The 26,464-nt window shown below is 35.7% G+C and overlaps 5 protein-coding genes across 8 annotated transcripts; 2 read left to right on the top strand and 3 right to left on the bottom strand.

Moving 5' to 3' along the window:
- Positions 101-3,268, bottom strand: LOC104730802 (casein kinase 1-like protein 1). Its single transcript, XM_010450023.2, has 14 exons — positions 2,756-3,268; positions 2,607-2,647; positions 2,432-2,501; positions 2,182-2,330; positions 1,978-2,073; positions 1,816-1,886; positions 1,673-1,734; positions 1,490-1,553; positions 1,320-1,404; positions 1,107-1,233; positions 947-1,029; positions 805-868; positions 584-699; positions 101-483 (listed from the first exon to the last, which is right to left on the bottom strand). The coding sequence occupies exons 1-14, from the start codon at positions 2,829-2,831 to the stop codon at positions 226-228; spliced, it is 1,362 nt and encodes a 453-aa protein (XP_010448325.1). The 5' UTR covers positions 2,832-3,268; the 3' UTR covers positions 101-225.
- Positions 4,209-7,820, top strand: LOC104730801 (nucleosome assembly protein 1;1-like). 3 transcript variants are annotated; one of them, XM_010450021.2, is made up of 12 exons: positions 4,209-4,409; positions 4,923-4,966; positions 5,157-5,252; positions 5,379-5,471; positions 5,630-5,717; positions 5,807-5,868; positions 5,961-6,145; positions 6,265-6,442; positions 6,521-6,564; positions 6,703-6,910; positions 7,014-7,031; positions 7,425-7,820. In XM_010450021.2, exons 1-12 carry the CDS (start codon positions 4,361-4,363, stop codon positions 7,494-7,496), a joined length of 1,137 nt encoding a protein of 378 aa, XP_010448323.1. In that variant the 5' UTR covers positions 4,209-4,360; the 3' UTR covers positions 7,497-7,820. The 3 variants fall into 3 exon arrangements, with proteins under 3 accessions (XP_010448323.1, XP_010448324.1, XP_019088938.1); XM_010450022.2 differs by lacking the exon at positions 4,209-4,409 and adding an exon at positions 4,575-4,775; XM_019233393.1 differs by lacking the exons at positions 4,209-4,409; positions 7,014-7,031 and adding an exon at positions 4,634-4,775.
- Positions 8,358-10,970, top strand: LOC104730800 (regulatory protein NPR2-like). The gene is made up of 4 exons (XM_010450020.1): positions 8,358-9,266; positions 9,354-10,092; positions 10,161-10,355; positions 10,434-10,970. Exons 1-4 carry the CDS (start codon positions 8,703-8,705, stop codon positions 10,778-10,780), a joined length of 1,845 nt encoding a protein of 614 aa, XP_010448322.1. The 5' UTR covers positions 8,358-8,702; the 3' UTR covers positions 10,781-10,970.
- On the bottom strand, positions 15,971-17,311 carry LOC104730798. Its single transcript, XM_010450019.2, has one exon. It carries the CDS (start codon positions 17,170-17,172, stop codon positions 16,318-16,320), a length of 855 nt encoding a protein of 284 aa, XP_010448321.1. The 5' UTR covers positions 17,173-17,311; the 3' UTR covers positions 15,971-16,317.
- On the bottom strand, positions 19,583-24,378 carry LOC104730797 (beta-galactosidase 12-like). 2 transcript variants are annotated; one of them, XM_010450017.2, is made up of 18 exons: positions 24,101-24,378; positions 23,729-23,824; positions 23,545-23,657; positions 23,388-23,454; positions 23,196-23,288; positions 22,936-23,079; positions 22,262-22,350; positions 22,007-22,112; positions 21,843-21,927; positions 21,632-21,750; positions 21,381-21,542; positions 21,103-21,284; positions 20,882-20,991; positions 20,695-20,804; positions 20,511-20,621; positions 20,292-20,402; positions 19,972-20,177; positions 19,583-19,871 (listed from the first exon to the last, which is right to left on the bottom strand). In XM_010450017.2, the coding sequence occupies exons 1-18, from the start codon at positions 24,272-24,274 to the stop codon at positions 19,763-19,765; spliced, it is 2,187 nt and encodes a 728-aa protein (XP_010448319.1). In that variant the 5' UTR covers positions 24,275-24,378; the 3' UTR covers positions 19,583-19,762. The 2 variants fall into 2 exon arrangements, with proteins under 2 accessions (XP_010448319.1, XP_010448320.1); XM_010450018.2 differs by having other exon boundaries at positions 21,103-21,278.

Genomic DNA, 26,464 nt, shown 5'->3' with positions numbered 1-26,464 from the left:
TCATCTTTATATTTAATTATTGCGTTTAAACCCCAATATTTATATATATTTAATATAGTCCCCCTACCAATTTGATATCGTAGTGAAGAAGAGTGTAGAGTAGACTACTGCGTTTCAAGTGGATCAATCAAACTGTATTCAAATTTTCGTAGTGTCTGTCATGGATAGAAAAAGGAAAAAGAAAAAGAATGGTCATTGACCAAGTAGAGTACAAATTATTGTATCTCAGTGGGGGTGGTGTTCGTCGGAGACTTGAAGATTATCTATGCCTTTAATGGCTGATTCGTAGTGTCTTCTTGTGGATGAAGAAGACCTCTTCGCAATCTCCACCGGAGAGTTCCTTGGAATCGCACCACGGCTGACGTCACCTGCACGGCTTCTCTGAAACTCCTCGCTTCCCGGGAAATTGTCCCGGCTGCTACTTACCGCTGCTACTCTCCTCGATGATCCTGCTGACTGTGCAAACAACGAGGAGCTCGGCATCTACATCCAAAAAAACGAATTTGAGCAAAGTTGAATACTTTTCGCCACAAAAGTCACATCTTCTTCCAACTCATATCCACAAATGCAAAGCAATTCATACCATGGAGTCTCTAGCACTTGAGGAAGTCGGTTGGTTTGAAAGATTCGCAGAGTTGTCAAGAGCGCCTGAAACTCTCCGTCGAGAGGATTCCATATGCGGTCTCCCTTCTTCCTCGCCTTGGATAACACAATGAACAACAAATCAATAAGGTGGATACTATATCTTCTGTTAGAGGATTGAGAATTACTTTTGAGTGAAAAGTGCACATCTGGGAACTTTACCTGTGTATCTATCCATGTTAGAAATGCCCGGAGGCAAGGCGGCGCTAGTTCCAACCGCCGGATTCTGCAGCAGATGAGACTCTGATCAGAAAATGCACATCCAAAAGTGATAGAGTAACCAAGAAGCTTAAATTATACTTACGATGGAACGAGATGGGGGTGCGGTTAGCTGTGACTGTTGATACTTCAAGATGGTCCAGTCAAACACGTAATCAAATTGAAACCCTGCAACAGAGAAATGAAATCCTCTTAGGAAATGAAATTGTGGACTGGCTCGTTCAGAGGGAAGAAAAATCTCAAACCTTCACGTATAAAGAGATCTCGAAATATCCTTTTGAGATAAGCGTAATCTGGTTTGTCATCAAAACGAAGTGACCGACAGTAGTGGAAATAGGATGCAAATTCAGACGGGTAACCACGACATAATGCCTGCAAGGCGCGATCATATAAGAATCATCTTAAGGGGAAACACAAATGAGAGTCAAAAGCAGCATACTTGTGAAAAAAGGAATTACCTCAATGGATGTAGAAACTTTCTTTTCGCTAATCCTCTCATACTTTTGTTTTTTGGTTCCAGCTTTCAGCCCTTGCCATGGAAGACTAAAAGACCAAGATATTCAACACGTCATCACAATGAAGGTGTCAGGGGTCAAAAATGAAGCTAGGCAATGTAGCATAAACTCACCTTCCTTTGAGGAAGTACATAAGGATGTAACCAAGAGACTCAAGATCATCTCTTCTACTTTGTTCTTTAGGGTTCACAATGCAGAAAACAAATAACAGCAGATGAGTATCAAACCTTGATACCAAAACACATTAGGAGAGCAACTAGAACACATAGATATGAAGCAGGTCTTGCCGAGCTTACCAATTCCCAAGTGAGTGTTCATACTAGCATATCTCGCAGTTCCTGTCAGGTTCTTATTTTCCCTGCAAATGGGAAACATATGAAAATTTAAGAGCATTCAAAGGAAAGAACATTCAAAAGCTAATACAAGGATATCGCCTCACCTGTATGGAATGTGCTGATGCGTTGTACTATCCCTGTACTTCTTAGCAAGACCAAAGTCGATAATGTATACCTTCGAGAATGAATAAACGTAATCAATCCAACGATGTCTCCAGAAGTAAAATGAGACCAGAAGGATATAGTTACAACATAAGATGATAAACCTGGTTGGCACGCCTTCCAAGGCCCATGAGGAAATTGTCTGGTTTGAGATCTCGGTGAAGGAAAGATTTTGAATGGAACAACTCAACACGGTTGATCTTAACACAAAAAAAACCAAAGGAAGAAAAGAAGTCAGTTTTTACTGAAAGGTAAACGAGCAAATGAAAGAAAGGAGTCACATAAAGAAGACAAAGAGGTTGTACTACCATTTGATCTGCAAGCATGAGGACCGACTTCAATGAAAGTTTCCTGCTACAGAAATTGAACAAATCTTCAAGACTCGGTCCTAGTAAGTCCATCACCAAAACATTGTAGTCCCCTTCCACACCAAACCATTTCACATTCGGAACACCAGCTACCAAAGTAGAAATGCAAAAGAAAGGTCATAAGAAACAGAACAAGAATCACAGACCCATTATCAGAAATAAAGATTTATTAGAAGATAAGAATCATTACTTCCTCCTTGTAGAATCCTGTATAACTTGGATTCATATAGCAGCTGTGGATGCTTTGTCTTCACACTTTCCTGGAAAATAGAAAAAAAAAACAAAGAGATTCAATCCTCAGCTATCAACATACTGAACATGATCAAACAAAACAGGTGGTGACAAACTCAGAAACAAGAACTCACAAGCTTGATAGCCACTTCTTCATTGGTATGAATATTAGTACCTGTACAAAAATCACAGGTTAACAACAATGTTAAAGAGAGGAGCACCACCAATACGAATTTGTGAATACCAAACAAGAAAAAGAGAGAAAATTGGGAGAGTGACGAACCGAGATAGATCTCTCCAAAGGAGCCACTACCAATCTTCCGGCCAAGGCGAAACTTGTTTCCAACACGAGGCTCCATCAATTAATAACCACGAACCCAAAAAGGAAACCCTAATTAGAATCTCAACCCAGACGCAGATTCAATAAGACGGGAGAAGACGACCCATCAGAACAAGAATCAGCAATCCATAAAACAAACCCAGAAGATCACACCAACAATGAGATTACTGATTCAAAAAAATCGAATTTTTTCTCCCACGAATACAAATCAAAACCCAGAAATCATCATCTTCCTCGTCCCCTCGATCTGGTGAAAAGACTCCATTTTTAAGAAAGGAATGGTGTGTTTCTCCCTCCAATGCTCCTCTCTCTTCTCTGTCTCTCTCTCTCCTCTCAAGAATGAATTGAATACGAAGATAAAAAGAAGAGCTTTCGATTCGATGGACACAAAACGATGAGGATGTTTTTCTTAAAGTTTGAGTCTTTTTTTTTTTTTTCTCCTCTTTCCTAATTCCCTTGCAGTTGCGGGTAATCATCATATGTTAATTTTTTTTGCTTTATTCACCTCCTCTGGATCATTCTGGTTTTGCTCGGTTTGGTTTTCTAATCTTTGGTTACTAATCGGTTAACCAAACCCCTCAGCTATATACTGTGACCTCGAACTGAATTAACAACTAAACCTAGGACCGGTTTTAGAAAATTTCAGATTTACTTTGGAATTTAAGCATGCACGCTTACAACTGTATGAGAGTATTGTTTCCTTGCTTATTTTAATGGTAGAAAGAAAAAAAAAAGTTTTATTTGATATGAAAAAGATGTCACTTACCACTTTTTACCAGGGGTGGTGTGTTTGCTACGCGTGACGTAAAAGCTATAAACTGTTTCTTCTACTAAGTGGGAGCTTTTTCTTTCTCTTTTGCTGTTGCTTTTTAGTAGGGTGAATTAAGATTTACAGTTTTCTGATTAGTTGTCTCATGTTTTTTGTTTCTGGTAGTGGTAAGTTAGGTACATACATAGAGTTCGTTTTTATTCGTTTGAACTCGGGGTGAGTTTACGCAGCATACAGTACAAATACAACATACAAGAGAGAATCCATTTTTAAATGGGCCTTGGTGAAGTTAGTAGACCCAATCAAAAAAAAACCTAAATTTTTTGCTGTCGCCGATTAAAATATTTGTTTGAACAACATTGTTGGTTTGGAATATTTTGAAAACCATTGTTGCTTTTGCAATGGGAGTTTTTCTTTTAAGAATCTAAAAATCATACATTCTCTTTTATTAGTATCTAAAAGATATAAATTTGATATATATGTTGCTAAAAAAAAAAAAAAAAATCTGATACTATATATTGAGAACTGAAAAAAATACTAGTAGTAATAATTAAATAAAAATGGCAGTTACACTAGGTTTACTAATTTGGTGCGAGAGGCCTCTTGGTGTTGGTCTTGGGAAGTAAAAGAAAGAGAGAGAGGGAGAGATTTAAGGGTTACGAGTTAAGGTTTAAAAGAGAGAGTCGCCTCCCAAAAACCCTTTCGTCTCTCTCTCTCTCTCTCTCTTTTTCTTATCTCTCACTTTCAAAAACCTTTTCGTCTCCAAATCTTCAAAAACAATGAGCAACGACAAAGACAACAAATTCAGCGTCGCCAATCTTACTGCTGGTTCGTTTAATTNTATATATGTTGCTAAAAAAAAAAAAAAAATCTGATACTATATATTGAGAACTGAAAAAAATACTAGTAGTAATAATTAAATAAAAATGGCAGTTACACTAGGTTTACTAATTTGGTGCGAGAGGCCTCTTGGTGTTGGTCTTGGGAAGTAAAAGAAAGAGAGAGAGGGAGAGATTTAAGGGTTACGAGTTAAGGTTTAAAAGAGAGAGTCGCCTCCCAAAAACCCTTTCGTCTCTCTCTCTCTCTCTCTCTTTTTCTTATCTCTCACTTTCAAAAACCTTTTCGTCTCCAAATCTTCAAAAACAATGAGCAACGACAAAGACAACAAATTCAGCGTCGCCAATCTTACTGCTGGTTCGTTTAATTTCTCCCCCATACTCTTTCTGCACTTCTTTTGCCAGAGCTGCTTAAACCCTAATTCCTCTCTGTTTTCACCACTTTCTTCGTCGTGTGGTTCTAACTTCTAACTGACTCTTTATTTGATTTTTTTTTCTGTTTCAGCTCTTCAAGGCGAGGATAGAGCTGGCCTTGTGAACGCTCTTAAGGTTAGTTTTTTTTTCTCTTCTTCTACAAAAAAAAAAAAACCCGTCCTTTAGACTTGCTATTGAATAAGTTACCTTTACTCAAGAGTGTCTATTTAGAGTCTGTATCTGTTGTATATGTAATGATAACTTATGGGTTCTGTAAAGATTGGTTTTTTTTAGTTGTTTGTTTATAAATATGTTAATTTTACAGAACAAGCTGCAGAATCTGGCTAGTCAGCGTTCTGATGTGCTCGAGAATCTCACTCCTAATGTAAGAAAGCGTGTTGATGCCTTGAGGGATATTCAGGTTAGCGAAATTTCTTTCACATTTATTTTTCTCAAGCTATGTGAGCTATTTGATGGAGTTTTTGTTTTGGTTTCAAAAGTAAAGTGTTGCGTTTTTGATTACTACTGATGACTTGTTTTCACGCAGAGCCAACATGATGAACTAGAAGCAAAGTTCCGTGAGGAGAGAGCTATTCTTGAAGCTAAATATGAAACATTGTATCAGCCTTTGTATACCAAGGTATTTATATCTGTTGAATGCACAAACCATCTAACTAAACCAAAGCAATGAAAATCAATGGGAGTCTGTTTATACTCTTGTTGCTTATGTTTACTTATCGTTAGTTATATTTGTATCTAAAACTCATGAATTCTACTTTGCATCTTGTAATGGCACAGCGTTATGAGATTGTGAATGGAACTGTTGAAGTTGAACTGGCTCCAGAAGATACGAAGGTGGAGCAAGGAGAGGAAAAAACTGCAGAAGGTATCTTCATGAACACAATTGTCTTCTTTGTTTGTTTGTTTTATTATCATTTTGGTTTGTTTTAACATGTTTCAATGTATTCCATCCAGAGAAAGGAGTTCCAAGTTTCTGGCTGACTGCCCTGAAAAATAATGAAGTTACTTCTGAGGAGGTTAGCCTATATGCAGTTTTGGTGTTCATTTTATAAACACTCCCAGTCATAACAATGGAAAATTGAGTATAGCTTAATGTCCTACATGTCAGGTCACAGAGCGTGATGAAGGGGCTCTCAACTATCTTAAAGATATTAAGTGGTGCAAGATTGAAGAACCTAAAGGGTTCAAACTTGAGTTTGTATTCGACTCCAATCCGTACTTTAAAAACACCGTTTTGACAAAGTCTTATCATATGATTGATGAAGATGAGCCACTACTTGAGAAGGCTATAGGGTAACTGCTTATGCTCTCCTGCAAATATTGTGTACTACATTCTGCTTTACTGACTGCACTGAGCTGTAGACAATATCTTTACTTATATTGATTTCTTTCTTTTTTTCCCTTCATTTCAGGACAGAAATTGATTGGTATCCTGGAAAGTGCCTGACTCAGAAGATTCTTAAGAAGAAGCCTAAGAAAGGTTCAAAGAATGCCAAACCAATCATCAAAACCGAAGATTGCGCAAGCTTCTTTAACTTCTTCACTCCTCCACAAGTTCCAGATGAAGATGAAGAAATCGACGAGGAAAGAGTAAGATAACGATTTTTAAAAAGATCTGTCATCTTTTAAGTTTACGTATTTAGTAATGCCTCCCATTCTTTTATGCAGGCTGAGGACCTTCAAAATCTGATGGAACAAGATTATGACATTGGGTTCGTCCTTTTCTTAACATACTTCTTATTATGTTGGGTTCTGAGTTTGCTTTTGAGTCATGGGTCTACTTTATCAGCTGCAAATAGTATGATCCCTTTATTGATATTCTGATCACAAGTAGTTCTTGCTTCCTGCAGATCTACAATCCGGGAAAAAATTATCCCTCGTGCTGTCTCATGGTTTACTGGTGAGGCTGTGGAAGCAGATGACTTTGAATTAGATGATGACGAAGAAGATGACATTGATGAGGATGAGGATGATGAAGAGGATGAGGAAGACGAAGATGATGATGAAGATGAGGAGGATGATGATGAGGATGAGGAAGAAAGCAAGACCAAAAAGAAGGTATACAGTGTGCCCCAAGTACTTTGTTTCCTTTGTTTTTTAAAATTTACCTGCCAGTTTCGTTTTTACTAATCAATTGAATTCGCTTAAATGTTTTATGCAGCCATCAATCGGAAACAAGGTATGTAACCGACATTTTCAATCTAAAAAGTTTTTATTTGATTGAGACCCCAAAGTTCCTGCCGAATAATCAAACACTCGAGCAATCCTTGAAAGTCGTAAACTATCAAGAAACACAAGAAATGTCAGGCTGAGCATGGTCATGAAACTCTAGAATATATATAGGAAATGTAGGCTCTAGAAGTCCATGAATCATATAGATTGCTGGACGTAACCAAGCAAGCATGAATATGAATTAGCTAGTTATGCATGACTCTGACAACGACACACTAATGACATAGCAGAGACTAGACAAGCTCTTGGATCACTTTATTCATTTTCATTCATATTGTAGTTGTGTCTATGTCTGTGACAAATGTGATAATCGTTTGCTTTTTCTTTGTTTGGACTGCAGAAGGGAGGGAGATCTCAGATAGTTGGTGAGGGTCAACAAGGTGAGAGGCCACCTGAATGCAAGCAACAGTAATCTCTACGCTCTACCAAACACACACACAAAAAAAGAACGTGTGAAAATCTATGATATATGTGGGTCATTCTCTGTTCATGGAGGATGAGGATTGAGAAAAAAGTTTTGGGTTTATAGTGAAATTCGTCTCCTTATTTGATGATGCTCAAAGGAGTTTTGATTATTTTTTTTCTTTTGGTGTTTATTTTCTTGGAAGCACTTAAATTTATGAAATGAATCACCCCTTTCTTAGTCTCTGCCTTGACTACTTCATTGTTCTGTTCGAAAGGGACATAATGTTTGATACGTTTTTTTTTTACGTAATATGAAGTTGAATTTGTAGAAGCAAGCAATTTTAATGCTTTCTGGATGATGTGCCGGGTCTGAATTCGTCTAGTATCGTAGTGTTTAAAAACTCCTTCCGTATAAAAGATAAAAGGTTTAGTTGATGATAGTTTAGATTTTATGTAGGTGAATGACTCATCTTTGTTGACGAAAGAGAGGTTTCTTAACTTTTAGTTTTTGGGTCAATCAACCAAACAGTCTGGTATAAACTATCAACTAACCAAGTTTGTTGTATTGAGTAGTAGTGGGAACGATAATTATTCGTTTGTTTACTGGCTATGATTTTTCAATGTTAACCATTTTGTTATGTAAAGCTAAATTATAAGAACATTGGACTATGACCAATTTTAGTCAAAAGTCTAAATCTGTCAAAATCAGTATGATGAATAAGTTTGAAAAATGAAATGCCTCCGCCAAATCAAATACTAATCGTGTCATTAATGTAGTATTAAATATGTTTTCTGACTTGTCCATTCCGATTCAGCTTTTATATATTATCTGTGGAAAATTTGGTAGTCAAGAAATGAGAATCAGATGTTGCTTTTTTTTTTAAACGAATGAAAGTGTAGAGAAATTGGGCAAAAAAGACAAACTCGAACAGTCACTGTTTTGGTAAATTGGAAACATGCAAAGAGAGATAGAAACCTATTTCTCTCTTTATAAAACCTTTCCAGTTTCGTAGAAACTTACACCAAAGGTGCTCTCTAGTCTCGACACAGACCATTGATGATAAGTTCTTTGTTTTTTTAAAAAAGAGTGTTTTTGTCTTTGTTTCTTGAAATTCCAACACTTGTCTCCGACTCTGTTTTTTTGTTTCACTTGTCTCCGACTCTGTTTTTGTCTCTGTTGCTTCCGACTCTGTTTTTTCTTTTTTTTTTTGTGATGATGGCCACCACCAACACCGTTAGATTCTCTGATTCATACGAGATAAGCAACACAAGCGGCAACAGCAGCTTCTTCGCAGCCGAGTCATCTATCGATTACCCTTCGGAAGTCCTAACATCATCGGAGGTAACAGCTCTTCAGCTTCTCTCCAACTGTCTCGAGTCTGTTTTCGACTCTCCGGAGACTTTTTACACTGACGCTAAACTCGTTCTCTCCGGCGGCCGGGAAGTTTCTTTCCACCGTTGTATTCTTTCCGCGAGAGTTCCCGTCTTCAAAAGCGCTTTAGCCACCGCAGCTGCCGCCAAGAACCAAAGATCCACGGCCGTCACTAAGATCGAGCTTAAGGAGATCGCCAGGGACTACGAAGTCGGCTTTGACTCCGTGATGGCTGTCTTGGCTTACGTCTACAGCGGTAGAGTGAGACCGCCGCCGAGAGGAGCTTCTGATTGCGTCGATGACGATTGCTACCACGTGGCTTGCCGGCCGGTGGTTGATTTCATGGTGGAGATTCTCTATTTGGCTTTCGTTTTCCAGATTCCTGAGCTAATGACTCTGTATGAGGTAAAACACACAAACTAAACCATAGCATCAAGAAAAAGAAAAAATTGTGTGACAATTCTTAAGGCTTCTCTATTTGCATTTTTTCAGAGACAATTCTTGGATATTGTAGACAAGATTGTCGTAGAAGACATATTGGTTATATTAAAGCTTGATACTCTATGTGGTAAAGCATACAAGAAGCTTCTAGATAGATGCATAAAGATTATAGCAAAGTCTGATATGGAATTTGTTAGTCTTGACAAGTATTTGCCGCAACATATTGTCAAGCAAATCACTTACATACGTAAAGAGTTTTTTTTAGAGCCACCTGAACTTAAAAAACATGTCAAGAATATATACAAGGCACTTGACTCAGATGACGTTGAGCTTGTCAAGATGCTTTTGACAGAAGGATACACTAATCTTGATGAGTCGTATGCTCTTCATTTTGCTGTCGCGCATTGCGATGTGAAGACTGCGTATGATCTCATCAACTTAGAGCTTGCGGATGTTAACCATAGAAATCCAAGAGGGTACACTGTTCTTCACGTTGCTGCGATACGGAAGGAGCCGAAGCTGATAGTGTCTTTATTGACAAAAGGAGCAAATGCGTTGGATACAACGTTAGATGGTAGAACTGCTCTAGTGATTGCGAAACGGCTCACTAAAGCGGATGATTACAATACTACTACAGAGCAAGGTAAGCCTTCTTTGAAAGGTGGATTATGTATAGAGGTACTTGAACATGCACAAAAGCTAGAATATCAGTTGCCTAGAGAAGCTTCACCTTCTCTTCCAGTGACTCCCGAGGAACTAAAGATGAGGTTGCTCTATTATGAGAATCGAGGTACTTTTTCTTCCTTCACTTCAAAATCAAGTGCCGGTTGAGTTGGCTAACGCTATGTCCTTTTGTAGTTGCATTGGCTAAAATTCTCTTTCCAGTGGAAGCCGTAATAGTAATGGATATCGTCAAATTGGACGAAACATGCGAGTTTACAGCTTCTAGTCTCGAGCCTGCAGATCCAAAGCAGACATCACTGGACCTAAACATGGCACCGTTCATAATCCAAGAGAAGCATTTGAGCAGACTAAGAGCACTTTGTGACACCGGTATGGATTGATTCTTACATGTAACATGTCTCATCTCTTTTCTTACGAATAAAGAAATCTAATGATGTTTTTTTTTAGTGGACCTAGGGAAACGCTACTTCCCACGCTGTTCGCTCGATCACTTTATGGACACCGAGGACTTAAATTATCTCGCTAGTGTAGAAGAAGACACTCCTGAGAAACGGTTACAGAAGAAGCAAAGGTACATGGAACTACAAGAGACTTTGATGAAGACCTTCAGTGAGGGCAAGGAGGAATTTGGAAAGTCTTCTACATCCAAACCAACATCTGCGATGAGGTCTAATAGTAAACTCTCTCATCGGCGCCTTAGAGTGGACAGACGAGATTTTGTGAAACAACCTTGCCGGAACGGGAGTTCGGGAATGAAAAATCATGTCACATTTCACTCCTCCAACTCCAACTAAAAATCTGATGTCTCATATGTTTTGAAACAGGCTAAGAGTTTTGGCCACCCCTATGTAATTGTTGTATACGTACCACATGTATATTATTTGTTACCATCTCTCTCTCTCTCTCTCATCTGTGTGTAAGTATAGTTTTTTTCTTCACTTTGCATCCTTTGTATCATAGTTTTGTTCTTCACTTTTTGCATCATGTGAATTCTAGCTCCAACTCCAAGTGCGTTTCATACAAATATTGTAATTCTGTAACAAGAACAAACGCACTTGTTCTTTGGACTTTGGATTCAGTTTACTCAAGAGATTGTTTTTTAGTGTGATACATTATATTCTAATAAATAACCATTTTATTCATACACGTGTTTAAAAATCTATACCCAAACTCCTGTAGTTATTTATCGAGGTTTGTCATTACATCATGATCATAGCATTGGCACCAGTCCTCTGTTTCCACCACAAAATCGAACAAGACAAATGATGAGACGATGGGTGCCTCGTCGAAAGCAGAAAAGACACTCTAACTCACGCAGAGGCTCTCAGACTATGTGAAACTCACGTGACTATTATAAAACTCTCTTTCACAACACGTGAACCGTGGATCATTCTTCAAAACTATGGACAGTGACAAAACCCGTTAGGTTCTAGGGCTGTAACTACCGACATACGAATTCAAAGTACGACTGATTTTGAATCTTAGAGATAGTGACTTGAAATGGCCACTTGTCACTTTGCTATTTGACACTAAATTATAGGGGTTAACAGTACTCCTCTCACATTGGAATGAAGTTTCAACACACAAAAAGACAATGGTAGGGAACCGGTGCCCAGAGTATCTTCCCCATCTAATGTGTCGGGCTTTACGAACCATCATTTTTGTAAATTAGATTGCCCACCTATCTAATTCACATACACTAAAATGTCATGAATGATATAGTATTTGTCTTGAAGCTATGATTACCTCAGAAAAAGACATTCATATATATAGTGTGTTTATAAAATCGGTACATAAAACTTAACGGAATAGTATATTTTCACATATCCATGTAACAAAATACACATAATTGTGCTGCTTATAAACTAGTGAATATGTGCATCAGCGCGTACGTTCATCAAACTAGAAAGTGAAAATAGAATAAAAATAGGCACGTCAACCGACACATATTGCCTTATTGGTCATTGGATTGAAAGAAAATTTATTACCAAATACCACTTTTCTTTTCTTTTTTGACCTCTCCAAATACCACATTTGATTATTCAAGACTAAAACTGTATATAACCTCAATTTGGTGAACTAGAGGTCTATATAGAAATATAACATAATAGTGGACAAAATTATGCATGTTGTACTGATAACATAGCACACATGTGTAAAAGAAGTCCAAAACATGTTACAAACTCATTTTCTTTCTTAGGGCATCTTTATAGGGAGATCAGTTTAGGGTGTTCTTAGAGTATAAATATTGTGAAAATAATGTAAGATCAGTAGTTAAGAACTTTTGTTAAGAAGTTAGTTATTGGGAGAACATATTTAAGATCTTAATATTTAATAACATAATATTCTTATAGAAATTTAAGAATGTTTAATAAATACATAGATTAATGTTTAATTTAAAATTTAACAATGTTTAATACTATGTAATAATATAATAGTAAAGCTTAAATACTTGATAAACCGAAACAAAAAATCATAAAACTCTCTAATCCCCTCCCAATGGTTACTGCAAAACTACTGATAAAGAATCATCTGAACTATGATCAATGATGAATCTAACAGAAAGAAGATTAAGCAACAGGAGGAAAGCTGCTGGATGCTGGGGAGGCATGAAACCCGATGGAGGTACCGCCATAGATTTCAATTGTTGCTCTATCTTCTCCTTATCTAGTATAGCTACTTTATCCGTCTTCGGTGTCCTGCCAGGCTCCAAAACAGAGCTCAGGGTTAGGCAAAGCTTTGAACATACCTATCATTTAGCTTTTCTCTTTCAATCTAAGCAAACACTACAAATCACATCCCAAACACAAAATTTAGAGAACAATTCACAGAGAAAAGAACAAATGAGCTTGTTTGTAACCTGCAGATTTTCCAAAGACCTGCAGTTTTTTCAGAAACTATCTACTCTCTAGCCTTGATGGTTCACAAATCTGAAAACACACACATCTAAACCCTTAAAGATAGCAATTAGATCACCAGAATCATGAGTTATCTGCAATTCTTTATATGATCCTCGACCAAATAATTCCAATGACTAATCAAGCTTCACAGATACATCAAGATTCATAAGCTAAAGCAAGTCACATTCCAAAGTTTCATGATTTTCACCCTTCACAGAACACAACCTCTACCAATCAGAGAACTAGTCTAGATTCATGACGCCATTGGAGCTTTAATCGAGATTATTATAAGTTACAGCAAAAAGACCAAATTTTTCGAAACTAAACACACCAAGATTCATGTAGAAACGAATCAAAGTCTCGGGGGACAATACCTTGAGATCATTGCGAGAGAGATCCAAGGAAACCAAACCAACGATCTTCCCTAAAGCATCAGGAATAAGCTTAAGCTGACGATCAGAAAGATCAATCCTTTCAACGACTCCACCATCTTCAGCTCCCTTAATCACAGCTAAAACCTCTTCATTCACTTCATCCCCACCGTTCAACGACTCATCAACAGCCAAACCATAACCCCTACAAAGCTCCTCCTCCAAATCCCTCAAGAGCTTCTCGTATCCCTCGTGAATTTCCTCCAACTTAACAACCGTAGCGTAAACCTCTTCTTCCTTAGCCGCATCCTCCGGAGACAACGAATCGTTGAGATCCGCCGTCGGTGGATCAATTCAATGATAACCCAGAAACCGTAGCGTAAACCTCCTCATTCAACGATAACCCAGAAAAAAAAATCAATTCGCCATCGGAAGGAGACGAGTCACGATTACCTGAACCAGAGTCGCCGTTGAGATCCGCCGTCGGTGGAGGTGATGAGTAACGGTTCGAACAGTCGGAGGTCACCAAAAGTTAAATCATTCTCCTCCATTTGCAACTGAATTTTGGGATAAATTTCTTCCAAATTCACAAGGAGTTTGTCACGATATCGAACAAAATGAGAAATGAAAAGTTTTCTCCGTTACAAAAATTGTTTTCAATGAGACAATGCCACGTCGCATAAGAACAACACAAAAAACAGTTTTCAAATAAGATCATTTTCTATGATCTAAGCCCACTTTTTAATTTTTTCCAAATAAAAAAAGTCCAAGAACACCTTATCAGATATACTGATAAAGATGGCCTTAAAGTCCACTGCATTTTTTTCGTAATTACCTCAAATATATATCGTCTTCTAAATTCTACAACTATATTCTTGTCATTATTATTCTTCACTAGTTTTTTTGTCAGAAGACTAAAAAGCTTCATCAATGTATGGTGATATAACATATAAGCATGTAATTTAACGAGAATATATAAGCATGTAATTAGAATCGTCTTTGTCATTAGTAGTTCAATAAATAGTCCACAGAGTAGGAGCATGTTGGGCAAATCAGTTTTTCAGGTTGAGGAGCTGGTGACAGAAGTCACATTTTATGAAAGGAGAAGCATCTCCATTCTATGTAGACTTAGTGACGAGATTAAATTTTGTCAGGTGATTCTCTCTCAACTGAATAAATTTGGCTTGCCTCTTGATTTTTCCTTCAAGCGAGAGTACCCTTCCTTGTTCACTCGCCCAATCCTAGACAAATTTTGATGTGATTTTCAGATCGAGGTTTGAACTCCTCAAAATTTGTACAATCATCATGTTGTAGTCTTCCACCCTGCAAAATCTCTATCACTAGATATTACAACCATATTTGCTGGTGCTGGGTTTTGGTGGGTCCAAGCAAGATATTCTGGAGAGAAGTTTGAAGTCTAATGCTTGTGGTCTAGCTAAAAAGTCCAAGCAAACAAGCAATTATAAATCATTCACTTTAATTTTAAAAAACTAAATCACTCGTAAATAATTTTACCAGAAAAAACAGGGTAGACTCTGATTCTGGAGTTCTGGAGCTCTTGCACAATATGATGAGAAATGTTTTACCCAGCAGCTTCAATGTTTACACGACCCAAAAAATTGGCTGCAGTAAGCGACATGCACATATTGCTTGCAAGTTGACTTGGCCAGACTTGTTTTGGTACTGCACAATTATCTAAATCCAGAATAATGCCAGTAGTAGCATTCGAATAGCGATCTTCCCATTTTATAATTAAAGAAAGTGAAATTAAAAATAAAATAAAAAAAGAAATATACAAATACTATTCCCTGTCTATTTATAATTTAAAGACGAAAGACCTACATCCAAAATAATTAAAGCATTAATTGTTTATAGATTATAAAACTCGGTACATAAGTTTAACGGAATAGTATATGTTCACATATCCATACAACAAAATACACATAATTGCTGCTTATAAACTAGTGAATACGTGCATCAGAAATAGAATAAAAAAAGGCACGTCAACTAAAACATATTGGATTGAAAGAAAAATTATTACAAAATACCACTTTTCTTTTCTTTTTTGACCTCTCCAAATACCACATTCTAATTTGAGATATTTCATATTAGCCCACACTCTTGAAAAATAACTTCATATGACCCATATCTCAAATATTCCTTTTATTAGTTTCTTGCTTCTAACAAACTTCATGATATAATTGAAGACTTTTGTTGTCATTCATAACACAACATTTGATTATTCAAGACTAAAACTGTATATAACCTGAATTTGGTGAATTACAGGTATATATAGAAATATAACATAATACTGATAACATATCACGCATGTGTAAAAGAAGTCCAAAACATATTTCAAACTTATTTTCTTTCTTAAATTCCACTGCTTTTTTTTTCTTAATTACCTCAAATATATATCGCCTTTTAAATTCTAGAACTATATTCTTTCACTAGATATTTTGTCAGAAGACTAAAAACTTCATCAATATATGGTGATATAACATATAAACATGTAATTTAATGAGAATATATAAGCATGTAATTAGAACCGTCTTTGTCATTGGTAGTTGAATAAATAGTAGTAGGCTGATAACAACTACGTACCCAAAATGAATCCCAGTTGATCATTAACAATAATTTTCTTAAACAAACAGTTCATTATAATTATACTATTAAAGAACAATAAGATAGTATAAGTAATTATTAGAATATGTGACGAGGGAATTAAAGTAAATCGATGAATGTTCTTCTTCGGTCGCAACAACAACCGATGCGTAATAATTAGAATAATGTTTCCACGTAATAAAAACTACTTTTACCATCCGAGTAAATAAACGACAAAAGATTAAGTGGAACTCAGATGTCCAGATCCAGCAATTACGCACACGACACAAACTAGTTTTGTCATAACCAGTCATCACCAAATCTAGCAAACAAAACTAAAACAGATATGTGTCGAAATGACCTAAAAGCCCTTCAGATGCAACCGTATTTACCACCAGGTTCTAAAAACAGATTCCGACGAAAGGACAAAAACGTAATTTAAAGTTTTTTTTTTTTTTACTCGTTCTTGAGCATCTCTCTGTACCTTAGAAACGAATCTAGCCTCTGTAGCTTAAGCTGCTGCTTAAACTTGTTGATGAAGTTCGAAGCTTTATCATCCACACCTTCGTCGACCATAGGCGTCGGTCTCTCAGCTCTCATTGTCTCCGGTCGTCTCTTCTCCACGGTATCACCCGTCTCTTCTTCCCGTCCGGTGTATCTCTCGCTAGCCGATTTCGTCATCTTCTTCGCCGTAGCTTTCTTCTTCTTCTTCGTCACCGGTTTGCTCGACTCCGACTTCGTCCTCGTCGGCTTTGTCTCTTCGGGGATCGGATCTGGCTCGGATCTGTATAAAGAAGGAAGCTTTATGGATTTTACCCGCTGCAAGAGTGATGGAGCTCCGACTCTAGGTTCGGTCGTGACGTCATTCTCCGGTATCTTGTCGATCGGGTCGTCGACCCGGTTAATTTCTTCGGTTCGGGTCATGAGGTCGTAAGCAGCGTAGTCTCCTTCGGAATTGTGTTGTGGGAACTTGAAGGAAGGCATGTTGAAGGATCTGACCCGTTGCAAGAGAGATGGAGGTGGGTTCGGGTTATGATCCGACCCGGAGTAGTGGATCTCGGATTCTGATGAATGAGAATTGTAGAGACTGAAGTTGATGGACTTGACTCTGTCTATGAGCGAAGGAGGTCTGCCGAACCTTGCCTGACCTTGGTCATAACCCGACCGGAAACCATCTTGATGCGGGTTGTGTTTTCTTGAACCGGAGGAGCTGAAACGGTTGGCGATGAAGATGGTGCCGATGGTGAAATTGAGGAGGAGGAAGAGAGTGGTCGGAGTTAACCAGCTGGTCAAGCTTGTAACTAGCTCCATTGTTGTGTTGTGTTGTGTTGTGTTGTTGTTGTGTGTGTGTCGGAGAGTGAAGGGTGAAGTAATGGATGATATTTATATTAGAGATATTTTTTTGTCTTGGTTAATCATTAATGACCTTGCGTTAGATTTTTGAATGTAGGGATGGGGTCTTTCTTATTGTTTTTTAATTTTTACATAATTTTTCTTAGTTTGTCTTTTTATATTGATTGTTTTGTAATAAAGTCAGATGTTTAACAGTATATATGTTCTGGGTCATGTGATTAGTAGTCTTTTTGTAAAAAAAAAGAAATGTTTATATGTCAGACGTCGAGTTCAAAACTTCGGATAAGTACAAATTTGTACAGATCATGAATACAAGATTTTCGAAGGTCCAACGTAATATCGTTCGAATCGCATGTTGTGGTTTCTTGTTTAGTATTTTTTTTTGTAGAGAAGAGAAGATCATCCATTTGAAATAGACAAATAGTTAAACCATTTCTTACAGACTAGTGATGACGCATTACTTATGAGTAGTTAATTAATGTTAAAGTAATCCATAATCCTACTAAACTTTAATTATTCCTTAACATCAATTTTTATTAGTATATAAAAATGGCTACAAAAAAAAACTCTACCCTGATCCCATCAAACGTCTGTATATCCAAAGAAAAAAGTCAGTATTGTTAACCCCGTGACTCGTAAATAATCATCCTCTTCTGCCTATATTTTTCTTTTGACAATCTTGTTTTTCTCTAATATCACATGTTGAATTATTTATTATTTTTATTCTAGTTTTTTTTAATTATAAAGTTTTTTTTTTTCATTCTAGTTTCTTTTCTTCTTTCCAACACAATATAAAATTAATTGCTTTTACATAAATCATCCTTTACATTTTCTATCCGCTTTTTCATTTTACTTGATTTATTATTTATTGTCTTTACACTTTTAGTTTCTGTTTTTAAAAGATTTTCAACTTTAAATAGTTGCTTTTGTAAATTAATACAAATATAGTTGACAAACTTATATAACTAATAATTACAGTGACGTATATTATAGATGACATCAGTCATCAATATCAAATAACACATCTAAAACTAAAAGTATAACCCATAACATTCTAAACCTAAATATAATTTCCCCCGACTCTTATGAATATTTTGTAAGATTCATCATTGTTTGCCGTGGTATTCATTGCTTCACACAAACTTTAAGCTCATATTTTGATCCTTGAACGATTGTTACATCGTTACTCTTGAGCATATTTACATATGATAGATAAAATGTGTTAAAAGTTTTTTGTATCAGAAAATTTGGCTAAGTGATTGTCATTTTCGTTTACCTCTTTAATGTAGCGTTTTCTTTAGATCATTTCTATGTTAATAAAAAAAAAAGTTAGGAAAAAAAAAGATACAAAAGAGGAAAAAAGACGTACAAAAAAGGAAAGTGAAGGAAAAAAGAAAGAAAGAAACAGAGAATCGTGTGTGTTTGTCTTCTACATATCAATGCAGCAAGTGGAGAGGAGAGGATCCTCACAAAGCTTTTTAATCTTTCCAGAAAGTCAAGTTAGGATTAAAGAAACGACATGGCAAACAACACTAACAAGCAACTTGAAGAAGCATTACTTAGGTCGAACGATTATATAATATCACAACTCCTTTTGAGTCGTTTAGTATATAACATTCAAATAAGATATACTAACGAGTAACGACAATTAAAGTCGCTGATCATATATTCATATGTATATAGTATTCAAAGGAGTCGTATATAATATTGAAATGATGCCATACTAACGACAAAGCCGCTTATATCATATGAACTTGCCCAAAGACCAAAGAGACCAAGAACACTGAATGTTCAGTTCACCACTGATTAACCAAGAATAATTTATGAGATGTTAGTAACCAACCATAGGCTTTACAATCGCCGACAAGATTAGTCCGCTGTCCGCATTCACATACTTTTAACTATTACATTATCTGTTTAAGAACGCTTATAAAAATAAACAAAAAGCTTTTACAAAATTTTAGAAACCGTAACTAGCACTTCATGCAATTAAACTCGTGTTTTGTTGATCGTAATGTCGAAAAGTCCAATGTCTCCCTTAAAAGGATTGTTTTTACTTTACATGGGCTTTTTGTTGTGAGAGGCCCAAAGGCCCACCAAATTTCGATAGTGAAGAAGAGAGCAATGTGGAAGTCACGGAGCTTAAACCGTGCTCCGACTCTGAAAATTGGCTGATGGTTCTTGAGTTTCTGGTCAAGGCACCTCAGGTCAGTGTTTTCCTATTTGCATGATTTTGTAAAATTTCTTATAGCTTTTTCGATTTGATTATTGAATTATATGATGGAGACAATTTGTATCGTCTTATGATCTTCAATCAACGACTGTAGTGTATGTATATATTACATTGTTTCACAAGACTGAGATGAAGAAAATGAAATTCAAAAGCTTTGTTTTTTTTTAAGAAAATATTATTCTGTAAACTACATGTACATGTAATCTGTAATCTTTCTATTGGATTGCAGAGATCCTTATTTTTCAAAGCAGAGACACAAAGAAACAGGTTTTCATAACCTGAAAAAAATGGGAGTCAGAGAGAAAACTATTATTATTAGGCTCTTCTGTTTACAAGAGTGATCCAATTGGGTTCACCACCCAATTCTTCAAATACAATGACAATGTTATTAGTTGGCTTCAGCCATGAACGAGGCACATGGTACCTGTAAAACAAGATAAAGTTCAAACCTTTTGAGTCAAATTTTGGACTAAAAGATTAAAGAAAGAAGACAGGAGCAGAGGTTAGGCAGTTTTGTTGCTCACCATCTTTGAGAAGCTTGTCCACAGTTACTCAAACATTTCTTTTCTGTGAAAGTCCCGGCATAGCTGCACCGCTCGCATTTCCCACGAGCTGTATATGCAGGCCAGTGGCGTCCGATGTTCTGTCCATTTATCCATATTTGTCCTTTCCCCATCGAGTTCATGTCTAAAGCCAATGGTTCATTCCCTACTGGTGTGTTAAAAGTAGACTGCAAAAATATATGGTTAGAATCCCATCCCATTGCTTTCATTTTTTTTGATCATATCAATATAACAATGTTGGTGTGGTGGACATGATTTATCATTCCTTCTGTTTCTCTTACCTTGTACCAGGTCAAGGGTTGCTTTTTGGCCACCAATGGTCCATCTTTCCATTCCACGTTGGAGCTCCCGGTTACGGTATGAATGCTCAGATCTTCACCCTTAGTACCAATCTGCTTGAAACACAAAAGAACATATATGTTTATTTCATTGTTATGATGGATGGTAAGATGAGGCTACAGGGAAGTCAAAACTCGTTTCTCTTGAATTTCAGGAAGGACCTTGTAAGACCATTTCCATTTAGACATGTCCCATGTTCCAGAGTTAACTCCCGTCAGTGTCACTGGACCAAGAACCCCAGTATTCCAAGTCTCATAATGCACGCCAACGTTCTGTGACAATAAAGACCACAAAGCTCAGAACGTGATCAGTAGTATATGGGCAAAAAGCTCTGAGAGAACTAACCGGCAGACCCGCTGCAGTACTCAACAGAGAAAGTTTGTTGACTCCTGCATGTAATTTGATCTTCTGACTAAATGTTAGCTTTGGTTGCTCCAGTGATCCATAAGCAGTTCCTGAAACGAAGAAAGGATTTTTAGCAAAAGACAAGCTTAGCATGAGGATGATTTTGGCCTATCTTAATATATATTACCTGCAAGTTGACCATTAACGAATACATGAAGAGCATGCCCAGCTGACGCAATAGTAAGAAGAGGGTCTTCACCAGTCTTTAGGAATTTCTCATCAGGACTGATCGTAAGGCTGATTATATCCGCAAACAAACACAACCGGTGAGTTCTCCCATAGAGTTAGCGAGAATGTGAGATAGATAGAGTGATTACAGCAAGTCAAGAGTTTTCAAGTATTACTCACTCAGTCAGATACCAGAAATAGTCCGTCTTGTCTCTGGTCATGCTTATCTGTTCCACAAGCCCATCGTTGGAAAAGGTACTATTGTCATATGCAGCAGGAATCTCTTCGTTGTATGATCCCCAAGAGAATTGTGTGTTTGTGGAAACCATTTTCATGTGTATGCTTGGTCCACGGACCTGTACCTTGTAACACAGAGGTCAAATCTCAGTGATACCATCACCCGTGACGTATCAACAACAAGATAATGTGTTCGAGAAGTTTTTGTTAGGTTGATTTACCTTAGCAGTGTTGTAATACTCGGTTTTGCAGTCAGGTAGAATACTGACAGACCAAGGAGGCAGATCATATGGAAATCCACCAAACAAGACTCTTGCAGCAGAGCTAGCGTTGTAGTTTGAGAGAAAAGCAGCGCAAGATGACGTAGACTTGAACACATGAGCCTGTAAAACAAAACAAGCAAAGAAACAGGTAAATAACTTCTTTTTGAAAGTTGTTCCATCTCTTCTCATGCTTACTGAATTTGCATTACCTCTTGTTTATCTCCTAGTGATGTGACTGTAGGATCAGCAGAGACCAATGCTGGTTCACAGAGCTTGATGACCTTATGCAGACTTTTCAAGTGACTATACTTAGGTTCTCTCGGTAATCCTTTTGAACAAATAACCCAACAAAAAGGTATTAGACAATGGTTTGATATGTTTGTTACCATTCTGTTTTTCAGGTGATGAAAGTTGAGTTACCGTATTCATCAAGAGGAGCATCATAGTCATAGCTGGTGGTGACGAATTCACCGGCTGTTCTATCAAAGTTCGTTCCTCCATGGTACTGTTTAAAAACATTTCCCCACTCCATTAGTAATCAAATCTTGTGTCTCTTATTTCAGCAATAGAGAATATGAAGTTACCATATAGTAATTCATGAAAGAGCCACCGTTCTGTATGAATCGTGCCACGGAGAAGGCAATGTCTTCGGCTGGTCTGTATGGTACCGCACCTCCAAACTCCGTCAACCTGGTAAATCATTTGCATATTCACACACAGAAAGTTATTTAAAAAAAAAAACAATACGTTGATTTTGGTCATAGATATTCATATTTGTATTGAATAGTAATATATTTTTCTTAGAGGGGGAGGAGGGACAATTATGTTGTGTGACTTACCAACCAGTCCAGTTCTCTGTCCACATTTTCGGCTTATTGTCCGAGTTTGGTTTGAAATTCTCACAATAATACCCATTGCATGTGTTTATCTGTCGAGCAAGTAAAAAGAAACGAATTATAGTATAAAACCGATTATGTAAATTTGTAAAAGAGTTGTATACAATAAGAAAACAACATGGATCCCATTCGTTTTCTCTTTATAGTTGGTCACTCCGTGTAACAGAAAAAATATGAGAAAAAGGAAACCAAATAAATTGTGAGTAACGTTATATACAAAATCTAATATGCATAACACACGACAGTTTCTAACAAGAAAAGAGAATTTTATGTCAAAAGAGAACAACAGCGAATAAAGTTAGTAATGCTACCAAGAAAACTAAATAAGGAAAGATGATTCAAGCACTATAATTCAAACAAAAGATATGATAAACAAACATCTTCTTTTGTTTACCTATATAATAATTTGTTAGGTATATATCATATATGTATTATTGATAGGAAAAAATAAGAGAAGACAAGAAATTAAATATTGAAAACAATATAGAAAAGAAAGAAAAAAAGTAATAAACAAAACTTCTTCTTTTGCTTAAAGAATATATATAACCAGGTTAAGAAAGAAAGCAAATAAAATAAGTAAAGGGAGAAAAAAAAAAAAAAAAGGAAGAAGAGCATACAATAGAGTTAGGAACATCATCTTGCTTGCACATAATCCATGGGACACCTGTAGAGAGTCCCTCTGCCATTTCAGCTGCCCATTTTGTGTATGCCTTCCCCGGTGCTCCTATCTCCCACTCTATTGGTCCATACTCATTCTCTATCTGCCCATTTTTAATTTTCATACACATACAATGAAAATATCGTTTCAAAAAACAAAAGATTCACAGCTTGGATACTACTGACATTGTGTAATAAACTAATACGAAAACATACAAACCTGTGACAGAATGATGGGTCCTCCTTGAGTCTCAAACAATTTTTCTTCTTTCATCATCCCCACAATCTTCGTAGTAAATTTTTGCATTGCAGCCTTTTTCATTATCAAACCATTCTTTTATTAGTTAATAAAACACCCCCAAAAATGGATACTTTAAGAGCATGTAAAAAGAAAATTTGAGAAGTTTTAGACCTTGAAAGGTTCATTGTCGGTTCTAAATACCATTCCGGGAACATATTTGAGCCAAACAGGAAACCCTCTGAAAACCATTTAAACATATTCAAATCAACAATTTGATATAAAAAAAAATAAGGGACAATCTCACAGTATCCTAGAACGTATAACTTACCCAAAGTTCCATTCAGCGCAAACATAAGGACCAATTCTGAGATGAACGTAAAGACCAGCTTGTTGTACCAGCTTGATGAACTTAACCAAATCATATCTGTCCTCAAAATAATACTAAGGCAGAGAAAGAAATAGAAAAGCATTAGCTATAGTTTTGATTTATGAGTCAAAATAATAGGGATTACTTGTCCAGGAGAAGGTTCATGTCCATTCCAAAATACATAAGTCTGTATAACATCCAAACCACCATCTTTGGCCTTCTGTATAAGATCAGGCCACATCTGCATATAGAACAGAGCATTTCACGATATATATATTTTTAAAAAAATTTATCTTATAAACAAAAAGAAAAACATAATTTGTAATGAAATAGTGTAGACTATAAGCAAAACCCATGTGTGAAAAAAAAATTATTTGGGAACAAAGATCCAATAAGAACGCAGAAAATATGCATAGAATAAAAAAAAAGAATTAAGATTCTGCTTAACCATACATAATTACATATACTAAAACACAAGATTGTGTTCTATGTATTTACAAAAATTAAAGAGTATAACCTCAGGCGTGCTTCTTGGGTAGTGAATGGAGCCAGATAGAAGAATCCTTCTCTGACCATTGATGATCACAGCTTTACGATCGTAAGTGACCGTTGCTTTAACTGAACAAATCAAAGATGAACAACAAAGAATCCCCAGAAATATCCAGGCTTTGTCCCTCGAATTTAACCCCATATTTTTTCCCTTATATATATATATATATCCAACCTTTGGATGTTTTGTTTTGTTTTTGTGGAGAAACTGGAAAAGAAGAAGATACCACCGAAAGTATTAGTGTGGGTTTGGAGTTATGAGGTTCTTGAAGCTATTTATAGATTAAGGTTGATAGGCATGCCATCTTATCATTCCCTTTTGTATCATAAATAATTAAATGATGATGTTTTAAGATTTTTTCACAAAGAGTGATTTTCTTTAGTATATTTAATGCATTTATATTTTTTAAATCAAATAACTAATTAACTGTTTGACTTTTACAATACAGAATTAAATGTATGCATACAATTGAATGAATACTTGCCAGAAAAAAGAACAATTCATAGATTCATTCCTAAAGTTAACCCTTTGTTCACTTCTCATTATTTTAGCCAATGAGAATCTGACATGTCATAATGCATTTAAGAACCTATTCATTCACCTTTTTATAAAATAAGGAAACAAAATTTGTAAAATTAAAAACTTAAACCGCTTATTTATAAACCCAAACCGATATATAATTTCATTCTAATTTTAAAATTTAAACCCTAACCATCTCATTTATAAACCCAAACCGACATATAATTTCATTCTAATTGTAAAATTTAAACCCTAACCATCTCATTTGTAAACCCAAACCGACATATAATTTCGTTGTAATTGTAAAATCTAAACTCTAACCACTTCATTTGTAAACCCAAACCGACATATAATTCCGTTTGAATTGTAAAATTTAAACCCAAACCGACATATAATTTCGCTTTAATTGTAAAATTTAAACTCTAACCACTTCATTTGTAAACCCAAACCGACATATAAGTTTGTTTGAATTGTAAAATCTAAACTTTAATCACCTTATTTGTAAACCCAAACCGATACATCATTTCATTCTAATTGTAAAATCTAAACGAAGCCAATATTTAACTTTCCTTAAAAAAATTATACATAATTTGTTTCCTTAATCTATTTTGCTTTTTTTATTTAATTTTGATTTATTTTTTTAAACAAAATAATGTATAGAAGATTTTGATTGGTTGAAAAGGAAGAAGTGAACAAGAAAGTTCACCCTAGGAGTAAACCTAAGACCATCTCCAATGGTTTTCCCTATTTTTACCTCTAAAATAGAGAAACTCTATAATAGAGGTGACTTTTGCTCCAATGGAGACCTCTATTTTTTCCTCTAAAAAAAAATATCCCGTAGAGATTCCTTTTTTATTTTATTATTAATAACTTTTACTTATAAAAGTTGCAAACTAACCCATTTATTTTAGTATTTGTGAAACTTTCATAAAATTATGATATTATTTAAATTTTTAACATTCATAAATATTATTTAAATATCACATTTATTAAAAGAAATACATTGCATCATATAAAATAATAAAAGTGTTAAAAGTTTAGGGACCATTAAATATATAATTTATTTATTTTGATCATAAATATAAATGTTAAAAGTTCAAGGACTATTTTATAAAAAAAAAGTTCAACTCTATTATAGAAGAAAAAATAGATATCTCTATTATAGAGGTAGAAATAGAGATGGGTTGGAGTAGATTTTACTCTAAAATAAAATTAAAAAGCAAATATAGAGATGGGTTGGAGATGCCCTAAGTATTTTTCCAGAAAACACCATAAAATGAGTACTCAAAAGAGAAATAAACAAAAATAGTTAACAATAATATGTCATTTATTAATTTTTTAACGATGATTTTGTATTCTAGAATAATACTTTTGTCTTTTATTTACCAAATGTTATCACAAAAATGTATTTATTTCTTTAAATTTATTAAAAACATTAATCAAGAAAATGTATAAATTAGAATTGATAAATTATGGAATTTTTTTTTGGCTTTTTGGGACCCAGATTTCTTCCTTTGGGCGGGTGACTTTAAAGTTTAAACCATTAGCTTAGTACCTTGCCGGTTACCAGTTGAGTAATTTACAACTTTCCTATTTCTTTAAGATCCATTTTCCCACACCCAAATTTAATTCTTATTCTCCTTTTTTTCTTTCTTTATGCTTATATATTGAGTAGTTAAATAACCAACCACACTTACTCCAACTTATGAAATCTATCAAATTCTAGACTACTTAAAAGGTCGAAATTAAATACTTGTCTCTAAAATGTCTGTTTGGTTTCAAGATTGAGAATTACATTATACTTAATGAGCT

The sequence above is a fragment of the Camelina sativa genome, chromosome 12 (genome assembly GCF_000633955.1).
Source record: "Camelina sativa cultivar DH55 chromosome 12, Cs, whole genome shotgun sequence".
Taxonomy (NCBI): Eukaryota; Viridiplantae; Streptophyta; class Magnoliopsida; order Brassicales; family Brassicaceae; genus Camelina; species Camelina sativa.
The sequence above is the reverse complement of the archived record's forward strand: the minus strand, read 5'-3'. Positions and strand labels throughout refer to the sequence as shown.

Coding starts and splice junctions, on each gene's coding strand:
- LOC104730802 (XM_010450023.2), bottom strand. CDS start 2,831: ATGGAGCCTCGTGTTGGAAACAAGTTTCGCCTTGGCCGGAAGATTGGT. Junction 2,502..2,606: donor AAGAAGTGGCTATCAAGCTT/GTGAGTTCTTGT, acceptor TCTATTTTCCAG/GAAAGTGTGAAGACAAAGCA. Junction 2,331..2,431: donor CAGGATTCTACAAGGAGGAA/GTAATGATTCTT, acceptor CTACTTTGGTAG/CTGGTGTTCCGAATGTGAAA.
- LOC104730801 (XM_010450021.2), top strand. CDS start 4,361: ATGAGCAACGACAAAGACAACAAATTCAGCGTCGCCAATCTTACTGCT. Junction 4,410..4,922: donor CGTCGCCAATCTTACTGCTG/GTTCGTTTAATT, acceptor TTTCTGTTTCAG/CTCTTCAAGGCGAGGATAGA. Junction 5,253..5,378: donor ATGCCTTGAGGGATATTCAG/GTTAGCGAAATT, acceptor GTTTTCACGCAG/AGCCAACATGATGAACTAGA.
- LOC104730800 (XM_010450020.1), top strand. CDS start 8,703: ATGATGGCCACCACCAACACCGTTAGATTCTCTGATTCATACGAGATA. Junction 9,267..9,353: donor AGCTAATGACTCTGTATGAG/GTAAAACACACA, acceptor GCATTTTTTCAG/AGACAATTCTTGGATATTGT. Junction 10,356..10,433: donor AAGAGCACTTTGTGACACCG/GTATGGATTGAT, acceptor GTTTTTTTTTAG/TGGACCTAGGGAAACGCTAC.
- LOC104730798 (XM_010450019.2), bottom strand. CDS start 17,172: ATGGAGCTAGTTACAAGCTTGACCAGCTGGTTAACTCCGACCACTCTC.
- LOC104730797 (XM_010450017.2), bottom strand. CDS start 24,274: ATGGGGTTAAATTCGAGGGACAAAGCCTGGATATTTCTGGGGATTCTT. Junction 21,285..21,380: donor AGTATTACAACACTGCTAAG/GTAAATCAACCT, acceptor CTGTGTTACAAG/GTACAGGTCCGTGGACCAAG. Junction 20,178..20,291: donor AACCCTTGACCTGGTACAAG/GTAAGAGAAACA, acceptor ATATTTTTGCAG/TCTACTTTTAACACACCAGT.